General features: G+C 44.4%; 1 protein-coding gene across 1 annotated transcript in view; it reads right to left on the bottom strand.

The window, feature by feature from the left end:
- VSNL1 (visinin like 1) overlaps positions 1-20,394 on the bottom strand; it is a 63,123-nt gene that overhangs the window by 13,755 nt on the left and 28,974 nt on the right. The window contains exon 2 of the mRNA XM_036335288.1: positions 19,509-19,675. Coding sequence (XP_036191181.1) covers positions 19,509-19,670 — 162 coding nt within the window. The 5' untranslated portion in view covers positions 19,671-19,675. The remainder of the gene's footprint in view (positions 1-19,508; positions 19,676-20,394) is intronic.

Genomic DNA, 20,394 nt, shown 5'->3' on the forward strand with positions numbered 1-20,394 from the left:
AGCCATCACGATGACCTGAACCCAGATCCTGCCGCGGCCGATCCTGTCGGCAGACATTTATGAATTTTTACATGTTGCCTGCCACCTGTTATCAGCCATCCCGGCAGCTTCCCCACCGCCCACGGCTTTCTGTTGGGATTCTATTTTCTGGAGCATCACGCCCAGCAGGCGCCTGAGATTTCTGGCTCGGCACCAGAGTCCTGACTCTGATCTCTGGAGTGTCCTTCTGGCGGCCGCACACCAGGCTCTTCAGCTCAAGCCCCCCCTGTGGACCCTCCCCCTCCCGTGGGGCACCCGTAGTTGCAGCAGCCACAGGGGCATTGCATTCCCAGCTCTGCCCTGCAGCTTGTTGCTAAGCAGCTGGTGCACGCTGAGATGTGTGGAAGGAAACCCTCATGGTGACACAAACAAACCCTCCTGTGCCCAGATCTGCGTGTGTGTGTGTGTGTGTGTGTGTGTGTGTGTGTGTGTGTGAGAGAGAGAGAGAGAGAGAGAGAGAGAGAGAGAGAGAGAGAGAGAGAGCGCTGTGCCTGGCAGCAGGACCCCAGGACTGCAGCAGAACAGACTGAAGCACAGAGGGGGTGGGACGGAGTTACATCACTCAAAGCAGGAAGGTAACCGTTTTCTCCTCTTTCATAGCTGTGCTCCCAGGAAAATAGAAGCAAATATACAAAATACACAAAAACACCTGTCTTCCCCCTCTCCCAGCTCCTCCCCGAGGACCCCTTGCTCCTGATTCCAGTTTCCATGCGCAGGAGAAACGATGTTTGGGACGAAGCAAAGAGGGCCCCAGTGGGTCTTGGCCTTGGCCTCATTTTTCCCGCTGTAGGCACCTTCCCTGGCTGGGCAACGCCACACACTGCCATCGCTGCTCCTTCCCTGGGTGATGTGCTAAGAAGTCCCCAAATGCAAAGGCTGGGAGAGGGAGAGACGGAAGCCAGGCGGCCCTCTCCCCCAGGCACCGGCAAAACATAGCCCGCTTCTAGTCTTGTTGATTCTTTAGCGAATTTGGGGGGCCCATGCAAAGTGAAAATGTGGAGCCCCTGTGTAAAAATTATCAAGAACTTGGAGATGGCAACATCGGAGCGTTGAACCAGTGCATGATTTAATGAAAAGTCCAAATTTCCCTTACGGGTTGGAAATACCACATCTGTGCTGTGCCCTGGGGGCCTGGGTTTAAACTTGTTACTCTCTTTTTTCGGCTGGCAGTCAGTCTATTCCTCTGTCAATAGCATAGTGGCTTAATTACTGCAAGCTTATCACATATTTGCATATGTGGCAAACAACCCCTCCACTCTTCTCCTTCGGATTATTATTGAGAATATATTCTCTCAGAGAAATTTCACAAGAATTAAGTCAAGTCGCAGAGCAGCCGAACAAAGCAAAACACAATGAGATTCTGATAGAGATTGCTTTGAGCTGCTCCGTTCATTTAAGTCAGTGGTTCTCAACCTGTGGGTTGCGACCCTTTTGGGGGTCAAACAACCCTTTCACAGGGGTCGCCTAAGACCATCGGAAAACACATATATAAGTACATATTGTTTTTGTGATTAATCACTATGCTTTCATTATGTTCAATTTGTAACAATGAAAATACATCCTGCATATCAGATATTTACATGCCGATTCATAACAGTAGCAACATTACAGTTATGAAGTAGCAACGAAAATGATTTTATGGTTGGGGGTCACCACAACGTGAGGAACTGTATTAAAGGGTCGTGGCATTAGGAAGGTTGAGAACCACTGATTTAAGTGGAGTGGAGCGAGGGCAGGTGCCTTATGTGAGCTTCTCCTTGCACCTCCTCTCTGCCCCTGGCGGGGGTCATGTTGTCCCTGTGGCAGCGAAGGAGCTGTAGTAATTTGTTGCAGCAGCAGCAGGAAACTGATTCACCGGGTGGCTACATCCTTGAACACAGACAACAAAATGACCACCCAACTCCTCCTCTGATTCCTGGGTACCAGGACAACAGCTGGTCCCTCTCACACCTCCGTCACTTGCTCCTCCCCCACATCCCTTCCCCAGGTTACTGATGCTACTGGAGCTGAAATGGTGCTGCCAGGCCTGAAATGGGCCGCTGGGAACCCCTCCTCTTCTTCCCTGGGCAAAGGTAGAGGAAAAAGTTGCGGAGATGTGTGTGTGCCTGTCTGCACGTGTGTACCTTGATGAAGGCATTTCAAAACTGAAAATAATGTCACATGATGGGGGCAGGAATCCAGCCCTGCTCAACTCCTGGCAAGCCCAGGATGAATGGCAGTTGCCATGGAAACAGCATCCCTTGGCTCTGCTGGCTGCCTTCTTAGCACAGCTCTGCCTCTGCGATCCAGTCACCACTCCATGCTTGACAGCTCGACGGCCCGGCAGGGTCTGCGTGCCTCGAGGCCAGAGCACTTCTGCTGTTTTCCATCTTTCTAAATTAGCTGCATGGATTCCAGAGGCCAGGAAATTGGCTTGTGAATGAGATGAGAGGCTGTAAGCTACACTGGGCAGAGTACTGGATTCAAGATCTCCTTGCGAAGGTCCTTTCCCTCCTCCAAGCCTGGTTTCCACTCTGTTGTGATGGGCAGGGGGTTAGCCAGGATGGCCCCTGAGAGCCCCTCTAACAACCGTGAGTTTAAGTTCATTGGGAGATGATGAACTCAGACTGAGGAACAAGATAGAGCTAAAGAATGGCCAGGATGACGGCAATTTCTCCATGTTCCTGAAATCCAGTGGCAAGGAAAAGCCCCAAGGGGCAGCCAGGAGCCAAAGGAAGCTGCTCCTGTGCTGTTCACAGTGCCAGCTTCCTCAGAGGAAGTGACTGAAGGAGAATGAGCGAGAAGTCCAGGCCCCTGTGGCCTATCTATCAGAGGACCGCCTGCTGCTGGGCTCTGCAGTCTTGCTTCCTACACGCCTCCTCCTCAGGGACCACGTCAAAGCTCTTCAGCTACGCCACTGGCCACGATGGACTCTGGGGCCCAGATAACACAAGACAGAAACCACTCCTTAAACCAATCTGAATAAATAGTTAACTTTTCCAAGGATGCTCAACTGGTTCCTGACCTTCAAGAGCCATAGTCCAGCAGGGAAGCTGAGGCACATACACAGGTAACTGCAACCCAGGATCTACACGAAGCTCACCTTGGCCCCACTGCCTGATTAGAAGGCAAATTCACTTCACTCCATCAGCTCCTGCCACCTACCACTGCACCACCAGTCAGCAACGGGGTGTTTGGACAAATCCACTCTGTCCTTCCGTCATTATGGGACTTGCCACAATGCTGCAGAGAGGGTCCAGGGAGCTAGCAGGGTGGATGGGGCAAGGCTACTCTATGCTATTTCATAGCACTTCATGAAATAAACTGGAGTTCATGAGTTAACTATAGAGCTTGACAGGAGCCACAGAGCTGGCTGCAAGGCCTCCCAGAGTCAAGAAGCAGCGTCCGGCTTTCTGGGCTCCACTGGGTGATGATGTTCACAATATGTGAGCACCTTGTTCCCTTCATCATGACCTCCCAAGGGAGCATGTCACAGGCCAAGAAAACGGCTTGAGTCCAGGAGATGCAACACTGAAGAATGTTCGGTGACTGTGCTCTGCCCAGGTTAACTAGTGCATGGATTAGTGCAGTGAGAAAGTAAGGTATCAGGCTCTTTGGCAGATAGTCTAAGTCAACTAGTACTATCCCTTCTTCCCTAATTTTTTGTTAACTTGGCTTTTGTTCAAGGCATCAATATTTCCAACTCTAGGTAACAGATGGTGATCGAACTAAAAGTAATAATGACAATTCTGTTTCTTGCTTCTTAATTATATATGTATATGACATGTGATATAGTTTAGGCCAAAGAGACAGATGAGTAAGTCTGTTGAAGGTAGATGGGTGGGAAGGGGGCACTTCTTGGAAATCTTTTAATTTCCTGACAAAAAAGACTGATGCCACTGGTGCCCTTTCCCTTCTCTGGCAGACTTGGGTAATGATGTGATGCCCAGAACTTCAGCAATCGGTTTGTATCCATGAGGGAAAGGCCAAGAAATATTCAGAAGCCATGATTTAATACTGAACAAATTTCTATCTCCAAACTTCATTTTGTGTGAGAAAAATAAACTCTTGTCTATTTAAGCCACCTTTTATTAGATTTTTTGGTTCCTTGTAGCCATGTAACTAAGAGGTCCAGCACAGGAAATGGAATTTGTACTTTTTCCTGTAGGCAAAGAGAAGGAGGGCTTTTGTAGTTGTTTAAGATTAATTTAAAATAAAAAGTAATAGATACGTGTTGTGAAGATTTTGGACAATAGAAAAGTATAGAAAGTAAGGAGTACAGGGCCCCCCTTTCATCAAACCTTTTTGAAGGAACACACTATGAAGAGGAGAAATGTGTGTATATTTTGCAAAAACTTAGGATTATGCTATATAGTGTTTTACAATTGGCTTTTTTCATTTAATAATACAGCCTGGATCCAGGTGGATCCATGGATATTGGGGAAGCTGTACTTAAGGAAGATGAAGCTGATATGATTCAATCATCTCCAAATAGGACATAAACAAAATAGATAGAACCTCCCTTGTCTCTGAAAAGCAAAAGGAGAGGCTGAGATGTGTGGGTAATTTCCTGGGTGCAGGCACTGTGTTTGGTGTTCTCATTTAATCCCAGCTCCTCTGTGAGGTCATTCTCCTTTTACAGATGTGGAAACAGAGGTGCCCTCAGAACTGGGACCTGGTTCTGTCTGATACCCAAATCCCTTGTTCCTCTATTTTACCGACAAATGGGTTTGCATTTTCCATCATAACTGCTCCCATGTTCCAAGCTGCCAAATGCAAATACAGTGGGGCCTTGACTTACGAGTTTAATTCATTCCGTGATGGAGCTCATAACTCAAATTACTCGTATGTCAAATCTTAAAGTGAACGAGTGAGATACGTGATGCTGGGCTGATGTGGTGTTCACTGTGACGTTCGCTGCGCCAACTAGCGGTGGGGTATCTGAAGCTGGCTCGTAACCCGAATTTTAGCTCGCAACTCAAAGCAAAAAAATCGGCCGAGAGACGGCTCTTATCTCGAAAAACTCATTAGTCGGGACACTCTTAAGTCAAGGCCCCACTGTATTTGAATTGCCTTGATGAGGAGACCTGATGCAAAGTGAGCACCCAGAGAGCCTCTTCCTCCTGGGGCCTGCTAGGAAAGCAAAATGTCTGGGCCTGATCCTGAGGCATAAATGCCCCCTTCGGTGTTGACCAGAGCTGACTCAGGGAGGTAGGGACACACTGGCATGGGTTTGGAGGAAAAGAGCGATCGGACACCAAAGCCAAAGGAAGTGTCGTGTGGAGCCCATCAGGCTGGTTTCAACGCTGACGGTTCAGCAAAGCTCCTGGGAATATGACAACTGGCAGAACTCATAGTGAGGGGTAATTATGCTGTCAGACTGTCAGAGGCACTCCCCGGTGCTGGTGCTCAGGGCTGGGAGGATCTGCCAACAGGATTCTGTGTGAATATGTAATTTGCTGAACATTGTTAAGTCAATGTTTCCCCTGACTGGGAAGTCTGACAACAGGAAGTGTAATTTCAGTGCCCCTCCTCCCCTATGCTGCTACAGAGAGAAGGTGGGAATAGTGAAGGTGGTGGATTTGGTGGGGAAAATAAAGAAGGAGGTAGCCTAGGGAGGAAAGGCCAGGGAAGGGTGCTGGGGAACCATGAGTGTCCCAAGTCAGGATTGGGTGTCTTATTCATCTTTGTGTCCCCAACACAGAGGACTGGGCCTGGACCCGGCTTTGAGAAAGACTCTGGGAACTCTTCGTTGAGTGTATAAATGAACTGCAGGATGGGCAACTCCGCCTTCTGGAAAATGAAGCAGTTGCTGTCGTCCAGGGTTGTCTGTCCCCATTTAGAGTCACGTGAAAGCCCAGTGGCAAGTTGCGATGCATTTCAGAATCACCGTGGAGCTTTGTAAAGTATAGATGTTGCTCTTACCTCCTTTATACTGAATCAGAAGGGAGGGACGGGCCCTGTCAGTCATGTAGAAATTAGAAATGCATACGCCTGATGTCAGGAAGCATGATCTTCAGCACTTTTAGATTCTTCCAGCTTCCCTGCCCTCCTCTGGAGATGGCCCTGCAGTGGTTGTAGATGTATCTGTTTGGTGGCATATTTGGGGTGATCCTTTCAGTAAGGTTTGGTGGAGCTAAATGTCTACTTGGATTTTCCCAGCTACAGGAACCCTCACTCCTGTACCAGGTTCTCTGATGAACTGATGGGATATTTGTGGAGGGAGAAGGGGGCCTTTACACTGAGGAACACTTTGAGAGGGGAGCGCCTTGCTGGTCAGTCCTCTACACAAGCCACCAGGATCACACAGGTGACAAGCACCCTCTGGGGCCCCTCTGTGCTGCCCTCCTCCGAACTGAGAGCTTCAGCCCCAGCAAAGGATCGTTTAGCAGAGATTCTTTTGCCAAAGGAGCCAAAGTCAAGGAAGGCAAAAACTTGCAAAACATTTTCAAAACACCAATCCCTTCCCCACCCCTAACACACACACACACACACACACACACACACACACACACACACACACCCTGGAATATAAGACCTAGCTTGTCAAATTCTCACCCCTGATGACTGCCAAAGCCTTGCTTTGCTCATCCATGTGATGGCCCTGGAATCTCGTCATTATTGCTTTGGCTTTCCTGATACACTCTAAATCCCTAAGCATGCCACACACATGAAGTCTAAGCAGCCACTGATGTGCTGATATAATTGATTAGAAACATTTGAGGGAGCAGGTTTGACTGAGGGAGGGCAAGAGCGAGGTAGGTAGGTGTGGGGTGGGAAGCTATGAAGCAGACAATAGGGCACAGAAAAATGTCAGTGAGGATGTTGGAGCCAGAGTTGGCTCATTTTGGAAACACCAATGTCCTCTTCAGAATAATCATGCAAACCTCTTTCTAGCCTGGAGTCAATGTACCTTTTGGCTCCATTCAAGTCCTACTTCGTGGATGGAGCCTGTCTCAAAGCAGTCGTACATGACATGAGTGTTATATGGCAGGGTCAACCTTCATATTATCTCCATACAAGCCTGGTGTCTCAGCACAACTGAAATGCTCTCAACAGAGCTGTGTGGGAGGCATTGCTCTCTCCGTTGTTTGGATGAAGAAGCTGCGGCTCAGGAGTTTATGTCATTTGTCCAATGTCATACAGTAAGGTCAGAGCTGTGGTTCCAGAGTTAAAGCCTATACCACTCAGCCATTCATTAGCTGTGTGACCTTAGACACGCTACTTTTCTTTCTTTGTGCTCAGTTCCCTTCTCTACAAATTGGAGGCAGTAATGGTACCTAGCACAAAAGGCAGTTGTTTTAATGAAAAGAATTAATACACGGAACAGTGCCTGGCACATAGTAAATCTGACATAAGTGTTTACTATTATTCTTATTCATGTTATTACTACTCAATATTATTTCAAAGGAATCCTATCACCTCTGTTTCTCTCATTGTATCTACTGGACATATAGTAGGACCTCAGTAAGTATTATCTCCCTTCCCTTTGTCATTCTGAAAACTGCCATCAGGGCCAACAAAAATGTCACGAGTACTTGTTTTACGGAACAAAGATTTTCATGTTCCCGCTGAAAAGAAGCCAACACTGGCACTATTGGATCAAAGCGAGCACAGTTCAGGGCCTTGAGCTGTAGCCCCCGCCTGGCTCGAGTTCAGAGGAAGATTCCTTGGAAACACACAGGCGAGACGGAGAGCCAAGGCCCTGTCATCCGGATGCGTCCAGGCCCACATCATGCACACGTTGTGATCCATCGTCATGTTCTCGGTCCCCGACAGGGCTGTTTTGATAAAGGGCTGACTAATGGGCAGGAAGGGGAAACTTTCACCAATGTGTTTGTTTCCATTAGATTATGGATGTATTTTTAGTGTGGCTGAGAAATACCTAGGATCTTGCCTTCCACGATGATTTTGTGGACCAGGACCAAGAAAAAATATTGGCAAAAAAAAAACACCCAAAAGATTGCAAATGCTTGCTGCTATCAGGAGATCCTTCTTTTCATTGCCACCTGGTCCACTTAAGACGTAGCTCAATTACTGTTTCTTCAGGAAAGCCCCCCTAGAGCCTCTTCCCAGCACTCTTCATTTTTTATGGCCTCTAGCACAACATTTATCATCACCTCCAGTTCACTTGGCGGTCTCCTCCATTGGCTGGGCTCCTTGAGGAAAGGAGTCATGGCTATTGGTTTATTTCAGGGTCCTCAGTGAGCAGATGCTCAATAATGTTTAATGAATAAATAAATGTATATATATATAGATTGATTGATTGATCAATGGGTAGATGGATAGATGAGTGAAATACAAAGACCAGTCATTCTGCATCAGTAAATCTTAGTATGAGTGTGATTATAGATCCCATGTCTCAGCATCTCTCACCCACTGTTAGGTGTCTGTTCCTCATGTGACGCTGCACTTGCCTAATGCCACCGCAGGCCTCATCTTCATGCGTTATTCAAGTCATGCCAGCAAATAAATGCCTCTGCTGTCAAATTGACAAGAGGAGAGGAACACAAGCACTAATCATGGTCCACCAGCCTAGCAGTACACCCGGCAGAGTGCCCCAATGGGGACAAAGAGTCAGGGAGCAGGTGCAGGAAGAGGGTAGAGGTTGACAGGAAAGTCTTACATTGGGAAATTATGGACAACAGTTCCTTGTGTTTAAAAAATAAACCCCACTGACTTCAGCAAATGAAGTAATCAATCACTGGGACCTTTATGGTCAGTTTAACTCTCTATGTGGATGCAGTTTCTATCAACCTCCAGTGTGAGACAGAGTGGAGCCCTGAAGAGGCTGTCTGGCTCAGCCCAGGCAGTAGAACAGGGTATCTTAGCACCACCCACGCTTAGTAAAGAGAATCAGACACAGAATGAGTCCAATTCTGCTTGTCATGGTCTCAAATCCCATCCACCGGGAAGCGCGCATAGCTGCGCACCTTGCATCTGACCTTGAGAAGAGAGGTTGATGACAGGAAGGAGCCCCCCCAAACATTCCCTCTGGGCAGAGATTTCTAGTGATCTCCCTTATTTAGTATTCTCTCTTTTCACAGTAATGGACTGTTTAGCTGGGCGTATAGCCACCTAAAATTAAGGCTACCTTCCCAGTGTCCCTTGCAGCTAGGTGTTGTCATGAGACTAAACTCTGGATATGGGCTGAGGTAATGTATGCAATTTCTGGTTCTTTCCCTTAAAGGTAAGGGTGTATTTTCCCATCCTTCAGTCTTCTCCTTCTCACTGGCTGGAAACTGGCACTGTAGGGAGCCACTTGTGAATCAGAGCAACACCCTTGGAAGGGGCATAAGGATAGAAGGGGACTGAGTCCCTCAAGGTTTACAGAGCAGTGATGCCAGGTCAACTTGGACTTCCCATGAAAAAAAAATATTCTTCAGTCATGCTGAAACCACATGAGTCTCTATTGCACTCAGTTGAATTTTTATCTTAACTGAAATGAGTGTGTGTGTGTGTGTGTGTAATTATACACACAAACACTCTGGAAAATCTTCATGTCTCCTCCACTGACTGTTATGAATTCAATAGTTTTGGTCCTTCAGAGTCATTCCTCCATTTGAACAATAAATACATATTGATATATGTCCCTAACACAGAATAACAGAGCACCTTTAATATATTTGAAACCTTAAAAGGAGATAGTTAGACTGATTTCTTAGGGAAATGGTTCCTTGCTTAATACATACTATTATATTAATTCTGTATCAACTGGATTCCTTAGTTGCCCAGAGCTTTCATCATCAGTCTGACCACTAGGATTTTTCTATTTACGTGGCTCATCCAGGTGTCTAATGCTACCTGTCTCATCATGTCCTCATCTTGAAAGCTAAATAGACACTATTTCATCTAACTTATTTTCATCTCTTGACCTCAGGATATCTCTTGACTCTTTCCAGTTGGTCTTGTCTTATGTAATCTCTCTGAAGCCATCTAGATCCTCATCCAGGGAGTTACCCTGGCAACCCAACTGTGTCATCTTGAAAGATATCTCCAGGCACCAAATTCTGAGTCGACAAGAGATATGACTGGGACCAAGCTGTGAAGCCACAACATATTAGCTCTAACAGGATGTCATCATTATTCATGCTCCTGGTACACTTGTCACATTTTTAAAAATAATATGGATAAAAGCAAGTCCTACCTTGACTATACAGTGAGATTTACTTAGAAAGCAGACGATCTCTGTCTTTTGCATTTCTTCTAAAAGAAAATCCTTTAAGTTTTTGCATTTTTCTCTAATAATCATACTACAAACTAACACAAACAGTCTAATTTTCAAGTCTTCAGATAGCTTTTTTATTTTTTTATTTTTTGGTTAATCCTCACCTGAGGATATTTCTCCATTGATTTTTTAGGGAGAGTGGAAGAGAGAGGGAAAGACAGAAAGAAACATTAATATGAGAGAAACACATAGATTGGTTGCCTCCTGCAGGTGCCCCAACCAGGGCCCAGGCTGGGGAGGAGCCTGTAACCAAGGTGAGTGCCCTTGATGGGAATCAAACCTGGGACCCTTCAGTCCCCAGGCCTATGCTCTATCCACTGAGCCAAACCGGCTAGGGCTCAGGTAGCTTTTTTATATTAGACATCTTGAGTTTTACATTTTATCCTTTCTTTTCCTCTTGGGAAAGTAGTATTTAAGGAAGCTCATTGACTATTCTCTTTGCTGGCAACTGCATCACATATTTCATAATAAAATTAACTAGACTCTGAGAATGGCAATGCTATGCATCCTGTTATGTTATGATGTATCCTGCTTATTTCATCCTATATCACAGTTGTTCATTATGAATCTCTGTAGATTTATTATTCTGGATAACATGCTGTAACATGCTTCATTCCTTTCATTTTTTCTTCAAATTGAATTTCAGCTAAGCTTATAAGAGAGTCCTTTATTCATTTATTAATTTGTTCTATCAACCAACTAATTTTTGTTACTGAGAGCTGAGGATAGAGAGATGAATAAGGCACAGTCCCCACCCAGCTGGCATAGCTAGTGGTTGAGCATCGACCTATGAACCAGGAGGTCAACAGTTCGATTCCAGGTCAGGGCACTTGCCTGGGTTGCAGGCTTGGTCCCCAGTGGGGGGCGTGCAGGAGGCAGCCAACCAATGATTCTCTCTTATCATTGATATTTCTATCTATCTTTCCCTTTCCTTTCCTCTCTGAAATCAATTTTTAAAATGTATTTTAAAAAAAGACACAGTCCCTGCCCCTGTGGGGGGCTGGACAGGAAAGCGCCATGATGCCAAGCAACCTGCAGTACATACCAGCAGAGATCTCGTGTCAGCTCCACTTGCTCTCTAGAATCTTAGTACTGGAAAGGAATCCAAGAGGTCTACGGTTCTCTCCCTCATTTCACAGAGAAATAATCTAAGGCCATGCCTCCCCATCCTACCTCTAACCTTCTATCTTTTACCCCCTCATCTTCTCTGCTCAGTCATAGAAACTTCTTTCTGTTGTGGAACTCCCATCTCTGCCTTGGTACCATATTCTATTAATTTCTATGTCTCCAGAAAAAAAGTAGGAGGTGAAGCTAAAAACATGGCCCCTGTCTCCTTCCCCTCCCCTCAGCTCCTAAAGCTCCTACTGACCCCAAACCTCATAGCTCTTGTGCTGTGCCTGACTAGTTTGCCTGGATGGCTTTGTGCCCACCCCAGCCCCTGCCCAGACTGCATAGGGCTTCCATGGGACTGCCTAGGACTGCTTGTGGTCCCCTCAGAGGTTAGTCTGGTGTGGCACACACAAGGTACGGACAATAAACACTTGATGAAGAACTCAGTCAACTCTGGCTCTAAGGCATTTGCTTAGGGACACATTGTGAGCTCCTGCCGCTTCACTCACCGAGTCACTGTGAACATTTACAAGGAAAATGAAAACATAAAACACACCTTATCATTTCTGGTGCTGTCATTCTGCTATTTTAAGAATACAATACCAGGTCACCAGAATTTCTATGGTCATCTAACACCTCCTGGCAAGAAGCCATCTGTTGGACTTGTGAACATATTCAGGACCTTGAGCTTTCCTGGCATTCAGTGACTCTGTGATTGGGTCCCACTCACATCTCCAATCTTACTTCCCCCCTGTTACCTCTTTGGTAATCTGACATTTCAGGCAACATAGCTACTTGCTATTCTCCATACATCCCCCTATCTCCCTGTCCTTATGCCCTTGCTTAATTTGTCCTTTCTCTTTGGAATGTCACTCTTGCAGCTGCAACTCTTACTATACCTCAGGGTATGTTGAAATATCCAGTAAAGATATTTATGTAGAAATATATAGAAATATACAAGGCTAGAATATTTTTGTTGGTCTTGGGACAAATATTATTTCCTCTACCATCTCTGAGCTATCTATGTAGATTGTTGTACTAGGTTGCAAGCCCTTAACACAAGTGAGGCAATCTGACTCAAACTTCACATTCCCCATAGTTCCTGGCTGCAGGCTTGTTATAGATACCACCCAGCAGTGTCGGTGAATGATTGCTAGTAGCTTCTCTGTATTGCTATCTACTGAGGGATTCTCCTATGACAGAGCTAATGAAGTCCTTGGACATTTTGTAGATGGATTTAGGACTATTTTACACCTGATCTCTCCCATTTCTTTCCAGTTATGACAGGACTGCGTTTCATCTGGGAGGAGAGAAGCTGACAGGACACTGGAATAATTCACAGCATCATAAGGGCAATCACAAGGATGGGACTCCATAACAACCCTGAGAGAGAAATAGTCAAAGAGCCAAGAACATTTCCAGTGGAGATTTAAGAGTGATAATCAATAAGGTGGAGAGTTTTCTTCTGGCAGGTGCTCGATGGGCCACAGGAGGGGAGGAAAGAAATTATTCCCACCAGGTTAGGTCAATGGTACCCGATCCAGATCCCATTTATCCAGATACCATTTCAAAGGGTCACAAAAATCTACTAATGCAAAACAGCTTTATAATGAGAGATCCAGACATGATTGTGTATCTTTAAGTGCAATCCTATAATAGACATGGGCGATTTCTTCCTCTTTGGCTCTATTTCCAATTTGAAATGGATTGTCCTTTACCAATTAGCTGTAGATAATAGCTAAGTGGAGAGTTGGTCTTCCTGGCTTAAAACCTCCATAAGCAGGCTGGAGTTGGGACCCATCCTTTTGGATGTTAAGTGGATCCCATTAAGAAACTGCTCCATTGTGGAATGCCCCTCCCCCTCCCAAGGGCTTCTGTGTCCTCCTTTGTAAATTGGAGGTGAGGTGAGCTGGGGGAAGTGGGAAAGAGGTTGGCGGGGTGCAGGGGGAGGAGGGAGGAGATGGAGTGAAAGACTTCTAAAGAGCTCTTTCCAACCTTATCCCAAGAATGGAGAAGTCGAGGAATCATCTAAGAGCATTCCTCTGGATAACATGGCTGCAATGACCATTGATAGCTCTCTAACTGACACCTGCTGTATCACAGGAAAGCAAACTCCCAAGGTGTGGAAGCCATCCAAAGGAATTTCACGCCATCCCAGACAGGAGGAGGTTATCACTCCAACCCCTTTGGGATTAATGCTCTCTCTAATGCAAGACTCACTGGTAACTAGCTATTCCCTGAGAAAATTTCCCCATAACAAATGCCTTTGGAACCTCACATGTGACCTCATTTTCCCAGAACTAGAACTTCATTGTCATCTCTCCCTCAAGATTTTCAGACCCTAGCTCTTGTTTTCCACGTTAATTAAAGTTGAAGTGCAGCCTTGATCGTGTTGGGAAACATTCCAAATGGAAATGAATTCCCAGGTTTTCACTAAAAATCTTAGCATCCTCACCAGCCCAATCTCCATGACATTTTATGTCTTATGTAACGTCTATTTCCCAAAAGAATTAAAATGGTTCTGCATATAGCTCTGCCCCCAAAATTTTTAATGAGGCCTACTCCTAATTACCTTTTACAAACATGCAAAATCTGAATCCTTGAAAACTCATCATCCAAAAACCTTTTTTGAGCCAAATCTTTTACTTTCCATTTTCATTTGAATCTGATGCTGCGATGTTGTAATAGCCATTGTAATCCCACAATGGCATATGGATTATTTTGAATTAAAATCACTTGAGAGGTTGCCAGAGCAAGGAGGAGCTCTCCAACTCGCCTCTGTCTCTATAAATGCATAAATGCAGGAAATAAACCTCCATGTGAAAGGTACACCCCCCACCCCCACCCCCCACCCCCCGCTATAAAAGGACTAAGATTCAGAGCAGTCAGACTAAAAAGAATCTGACAGCCTTATTGCAACAGATAGAGGATCCAGGGCTGAGAAGCGAATATAAACAAACCCTTGTCAGTTTTACTAATTTACTGCCCTTAGCCCACATTCTAGAGACTTCCTTACTACTTACAGACCCCAGCACCTATGTTATTTTGTCTTTTCAAAGTCCGCACAAATTAATTGTTTCTTCATATAATAAAAAATATATAAACAGCCTGCTCCACTTCTCTCTTAGAGAATTATTCTTTTAATTCTCCTATGTACATGTAATAATTTGGGTTTTCCTCGTGTTATTAGGCCTTGTGCCAATTTTATTAGTAGTCTAGCTGCAAGAACGCAAGAAGGGTAGAAGGGGGAATTCTCTCTCCTGGACAATGCCACAATGCCACAGTCCAAGGGACTGGGCTGTTTGACATCTGGAAACCTTCCCATGCCCAGGTGCCTTAATCTAGCTACCCATCTGTCTTACCTGGGTACAAAGCACTTTGGTTGGCTCTAACATGAACTAATGTCACACTTCATCTTGTATGGCAACAGGGGCCTGGCGGACACCGTTGTGCTGGGGAAGACACAGAGCTCAATGTCTAAGGCTCTGCGATGGAAATGAAGCTAGCATAGCCTGTGGTAGGTCTTGCCATGGTTGCTACCCCACCTTAGAATACACTGTAGACATCAATAGAGCCTTACATCCTCCTCTGTAGACCATTTATGCGGCCATTGGCTTTGGCATGTAAAACAAACACATTTTTCATCTTGACTCTGGAGTAACTGAGTAGATCATCAATCATGAGAGCAAAAACATCTTGTTATAGGTTGCAAAATCATTTTCGCTTCCCTTCTGTCCTTTGGGGTCCACCACTGAGGTGATAGGTCTGGGCTTGTTATTTCCTTATCAAAGATGAGGAAACAGAGATTCAGAGAGGCAGGGAATGGCAAAGGTAGCACAGCTGGCGTTGGATCTCAAGTCTGCCCGACTCCAAATCCCATGGCCATTTTTAACTACCCCCTGACTGACTTTTCAACTCAGCCTGAATCCTCCCAAACAATCCTGACAGGCAAACTCCAAACAAAATCAGAATCCATTTGGGGCTTTCCAAAACTCCACCAGCTTTGTTATGCGGTGTCTTCAGCTTTCATGTCACAGTGACTGAACAAGGCAAACAGGCACCCGTCTTCCCAGGAAGAGGACCTTGGAGAGGGACACATCCTCCCTCACACAGCTGCTTGCTCTTCCCCAGGGTAGGGTTTATTTGACACTGTGGCTGCTTCTCTGAACATATAGTTAAAACCGCAAACCCTCCATCTTCATTTGTGATCTCAACTTGGCAATCACATGATTATTGGAAACAAGAAATGCTCCTGGGGGGAAAAAATCAAAATGCAAAAGCTCCCTTCCCACCCTTTCACAGCAGTGCTGTGGTGGGGATGATGAAATATCTCCTACCACTCCTGGGACCCGAGACACAGACATTCCTGTGTGTGCCGGGGGGTCCCTACATCAGATACAGAGGGATCTGGGTTTGCACGTGGAAGTGTGTAACAGAGAAGAAACAGGTACTATATTAGTTTGCTGGGGCCACCATAACACAGTGCTACCTACAGACAGGGTGACTTGAACAATAAAAATGTATTTCCTCACATTTGGGGAGGGCAGAAGTCCAAGATGAAGGTGCTGGTAAGGTTGGTTTCTTCTGAGGCCTCTTGGCTCCTAGATGGGCACCTTCTCCCTGTGTCCTCACATGGTCATCCCTTTGCATGCCTGTGTCCTAATCTCCAGTTCTTATGGCCCTAGTCATAATGGATCAGGGCCCACTCTAATGACCTCCTTTTCATTTAAAATTACCTTTTTAATGATCCTATCTCCAAATCCAGTCACATTCTGAGGTACTGGCGGTTAAAACTCTCACAAATGAATTTGTGGGGAAGTGCACAGGTTCTAAGCTTGAAAAAGTAAAAATATCTCCTAGAGATATTTTACCTTCTTAAAAGCTAAGAGAAAAGTCCTCCATCACGGCCTTAATTAACTTTTTACTTTAATATCCCATTTTGAAATTAAGCTCTTCTTTCCACTTTTGCCCCACCAGAAGCACTTATGTCATTCCGCCTTGGATTGTGGTTAGCCGTGTCTTTCAGGGTAGCCTGCGAGATCTGAGGGCAGGCAGGACTGTCCTTTAGTTACTTCTCTATGCCTCCACCACAAGGCTTTCTGAGGGGGAGATACACAGCCAGCATTTAATATGATTCACTCAGCAATATGATTCATGCTTGCTTTGTAGTAGGATGTGCTAGCCATTGGGTCTTATGTTAATTGAAATGAGGTGACTGTGGTCAATATGACGAAAGAATGAAACCTGTATCAGACTAGGAAGGACCATGCCCAGATCTGTGTTTTTCAAGGCTCACTCCAGCAGGCATACGGTGTAGGGGATGGAGGGGTGCAGGCGGAGCTGCCATGGAATCCAGTCGACAGGTAGGGTTCTGTGCTGTGGTGCGAGTCAGCACACAATTTTTATTGTCCATTCTCCTACCTTCGGTCTTTTTGTGGGCAAATTGCCTCATTTTTCTGAACCTCGGTTTTAAGCCTTTTTAAACATAGACTTAATGAAAGCGTTCCTTTATATTTTGGTAACAAAGGCTTCTAAAGCTGAGGGTTTGTGGCTCCAGGCCTTGCATTGTCTCTCATTATCCTGCTCCTCCCTATACTTCATCAGCATTTGTTCCAAGCAGCGAGGTGACTGGGAGCCTGAAACAGGTCAGGTAGATGAGCCAGGCTGACCGCACAGACAAGAGGGCAGAGGCCACAGCAGTTTTGCTGGCCCAGCTGTGTTCCAGGATGTTTCATCATCCACACTGAGCTAGAAGGAACCCCTGAAAAGTGCCTATTCATCAGGAGAAGGACTGTGTTTTGCTGAATATTTGCACTTTTCAGCAGCATTAAAGGAAGTTTTTTTGTGTTTTTTTTCTTGTCGGCCCTTCTCCTGGTCCTCATTATATAACCCACATTTTTCTGTGCTTTTCCCTTTTAGCTTATCAGACTTGTCGTTCTTTTTTTCTGTGCATGTGGCATATTTCCTACGTGATTCTACTTTGTATTATGTCCTTGGACAATTTTGGAAGCAGTGGAAGACTTTGCCTGTTTTCTGACTATTTGATACAAGAGCACAGGCTAAGTTTGAATGTGGCTATTAAGAAGCTGCCAAGAGTCTAAATTCCATCCAGAAAGTCATATATTCCCTTCAGGGAACAAAAAAAAATCTACTCCAGGACGGAGTTGGGGAGGTGGGGTGGGAGATGATGTCAGTACATATATGTCAGTTGTACTGTATACGCTGAGCTGTGTTTAATGTTTACATCCTCCTCTCTCCCCATCTTGAGGCTGGTGCTTTTTTGGTGCTGAGTATTTCCAGTATATAAATGCAATACTTAATTTCCTGCAAATCAACTATGTCTTCAAAGGCAAAACTTCTCATTTCAAACAAACAGTAAGGAACATGGCACACGGAGCTCTCTTAAACACAGAGTGACAGCTTACATGACCTTCGGTGACATGGAAGTGGCTTTGACAAATCTCATTTGTCTGTGCTTTCCTTGGGGCTGATAGTGAAGACAGTTCTGAGGCCCAGGCTAACTCTTGGGTGATAAAATAGTGGAAGATGTGACTGGAAACTATGGAGAGTGGTATGTATAATAATCTAGGAACGTGCATACCATCACACTTCTCTGCAAAACCAATTTAGATCACTTGAATAATAAATGCATTTCTCAACACTTTTATATAAAAGGTCTTCACATGGTAAAAATGAATTACTTAGATCTTAGAAATGTCACAGTAGTCTTATTACAGTACCCATGCCAGTATATGTGTACCTTTCTACACACACTTATAGACATAGTGTCCTCAGGGGCTCAGCTTTGCAGTAATAATAATTCTGGGTCCCTGACATGCATCAGTGGCCCATGCAGGTTTAGTGAGCTTTTAATAATGACATAAGCCCTGAAAATTCACCACCCAAAACCATAAGTATGACTGACACAATTTATATCTAACATATGGTTATATCCCCAGCTCATCCCTTGCCGATTCCCCACTGAATATAATGATCAGTCTGAATCCTGTGTTTATCACTCTCTTGCTTTCCTTTTTATATGATTTTATGGCATTTATTTGTAATCTTATAAAATTTTTAAATGCTATTTGTGTTTAATTTAGAACATTTTGAGACTTACTTTTTTGCACTTAATGTTTTAGTGTCACTACAGTTCAACTGTTTTGACTGCTTCCGTGAATATACCACAGTTTATTTTCCACTCTCCCTTTGATGGGCATTTGGGTTGTTTCCCAGATTTGCTATTGTGAACAGTGCAGCTATGAGCATTCTTATACATGTCCTTTCTTGTACAAGTGCAAGGAAGGAATTCTGGAGTACAGGCTATGCTTCAGGAGACAAGGACAATGCTTAATATTTTATGCAATCATCCTACACACATATATACAGGTGGGTGTTTCAGATTGCTCAAATGGACAGTTGCTACACTTAAGTGATAAAATCACTCTATGCTATTTGTCATTTTACTCAGAAAATGTTAAAAGAAAAAGTATGTATTTCTTCCACAAGCCTAATATTATGTAAGTAGATACAAATTAGAGTGGCTCAAGTCAAGCTGATAAACTCAGACAAACCCAAACAATACCACTGCAGTAGGAAGTATACCTTCCATGGAACAGTTTTATCTCAGGTCCAGGGAAAGATGAACTTCCATACACTACAAAATGCTGAGTTAAGAGCCCATGGTGTGGACATTGATGCCTGGATGTACACCAGACCTCCCCTAACCCTTCTACATGTGATGTTGAAGGGATTGTTTTCTTATCTGCAAATAGGAGGACTTTTCTTAGTGAAAAAAAAAAAAATCCATGTACTTTCTCTTTAACTGAGAAAGATACAGATGCCTTCTCAAGCCAAACAATAGTGTAATTAGCAGCTTGTCAATAATCATCAGCACGTACGATTATCTGAAATTTTACTGTTCTTTTACCAGCCCTGTCATCCTCTAAACTCTTCTCAGTGGTTTGATTGAATGATTACTCTTCTTGTTCAGAAATTATTATCTCTGGAACAAAGCACACCCTTTTGCATTTTTTTTAAATTGTCAATTTTTCTATTTGGGTGAAACAAACTGGCTAATTTGAATTATAATTCCACATGAAGCTGCATTTCATGAAGACAATGTTTTCTGCCTGATGAACAAACAACTTACCTTCACATAGAGCTGCTGGAATTCCTCGAGATTCAGCCTCCCGCTCGGACAGTCCTTGAGGAACCCTTTGTACCACTGCTTGAGCTCATGCTCGTTAAACTCCGTGCTCTTCACCAGGTCCTCCATCACTTCGGGAGCCAGTTTGCTATTCTGTTTCCCCATTTTGCCTGAAGAAAAGCAAATTAATGCAATTAGTGCCACAGCTATGATTATTTCAAACTTGATTAGGAGCCAAGCTGGAGTTCTGAGCAGTTCCTTGGTGGGAACTCCCTCCAGGGCATCTGATAAAAGTCTCCCCAAGTCTACTTCCTTCTATTTGGTATTCTAGAAAAGAGATTAGCACAAAACCCTCTTCTCACAGTTCAAAGGGCTGCAGAGTTCACCCTCGTCCATCATGTGTCATCTTTCACATAACATTGGTTACCACATGGGAAGGCACTTGTTCCTTTTTATGCTACTCATGTAAAGTATATGGGCATTGTTTATATTTTCTTTCAATGGATTAAGTTTATTTTCATTTGCTACCCAGGTACCTAATTCTACATTTAGTTTGTGGAAATATTGAGATTATTGATAAGAAAAATAAGGCTTTATAGACAAATGATCAAAAAGTGGCTTGGAAAGCTGATCAGCAATAGTAGGGAGTCTCAGTTGTTCTAGTTCTAAAGTTGCAGATTTTTTTCCCAAATGGAAACAGCTTATGTTTATTAGTCACATTGATACTCTATTTTTCTTCTCATCCACAGAGACTTCCAACAACACTGCTTTCAGTACTGACCAACTCTTGGTGGCTTTTTCAAAAGATCATTTGGTGAATTTCAGCTGACATAATTCCATTCTTCTATTATTACTGTTAGTAAGTAAAAATAATAGTACATTAAATAAT

Source organism: Myotis myotis, unplaced genomic scaffold, assembly GCF_014108235.1.
Source record: "Myotis myotis isolate mMyoMyo1 unplaced genomic scaffold, mMyoMyo1.p scaffold_m19_p_14, whole genome shotgun sequence".
Lineage (NCBI taxonomy): Eukaryota > Metazoa > Chordata > Mammalia > Chiroptera > Vespertilionidae > Myotis > Myotis myotis.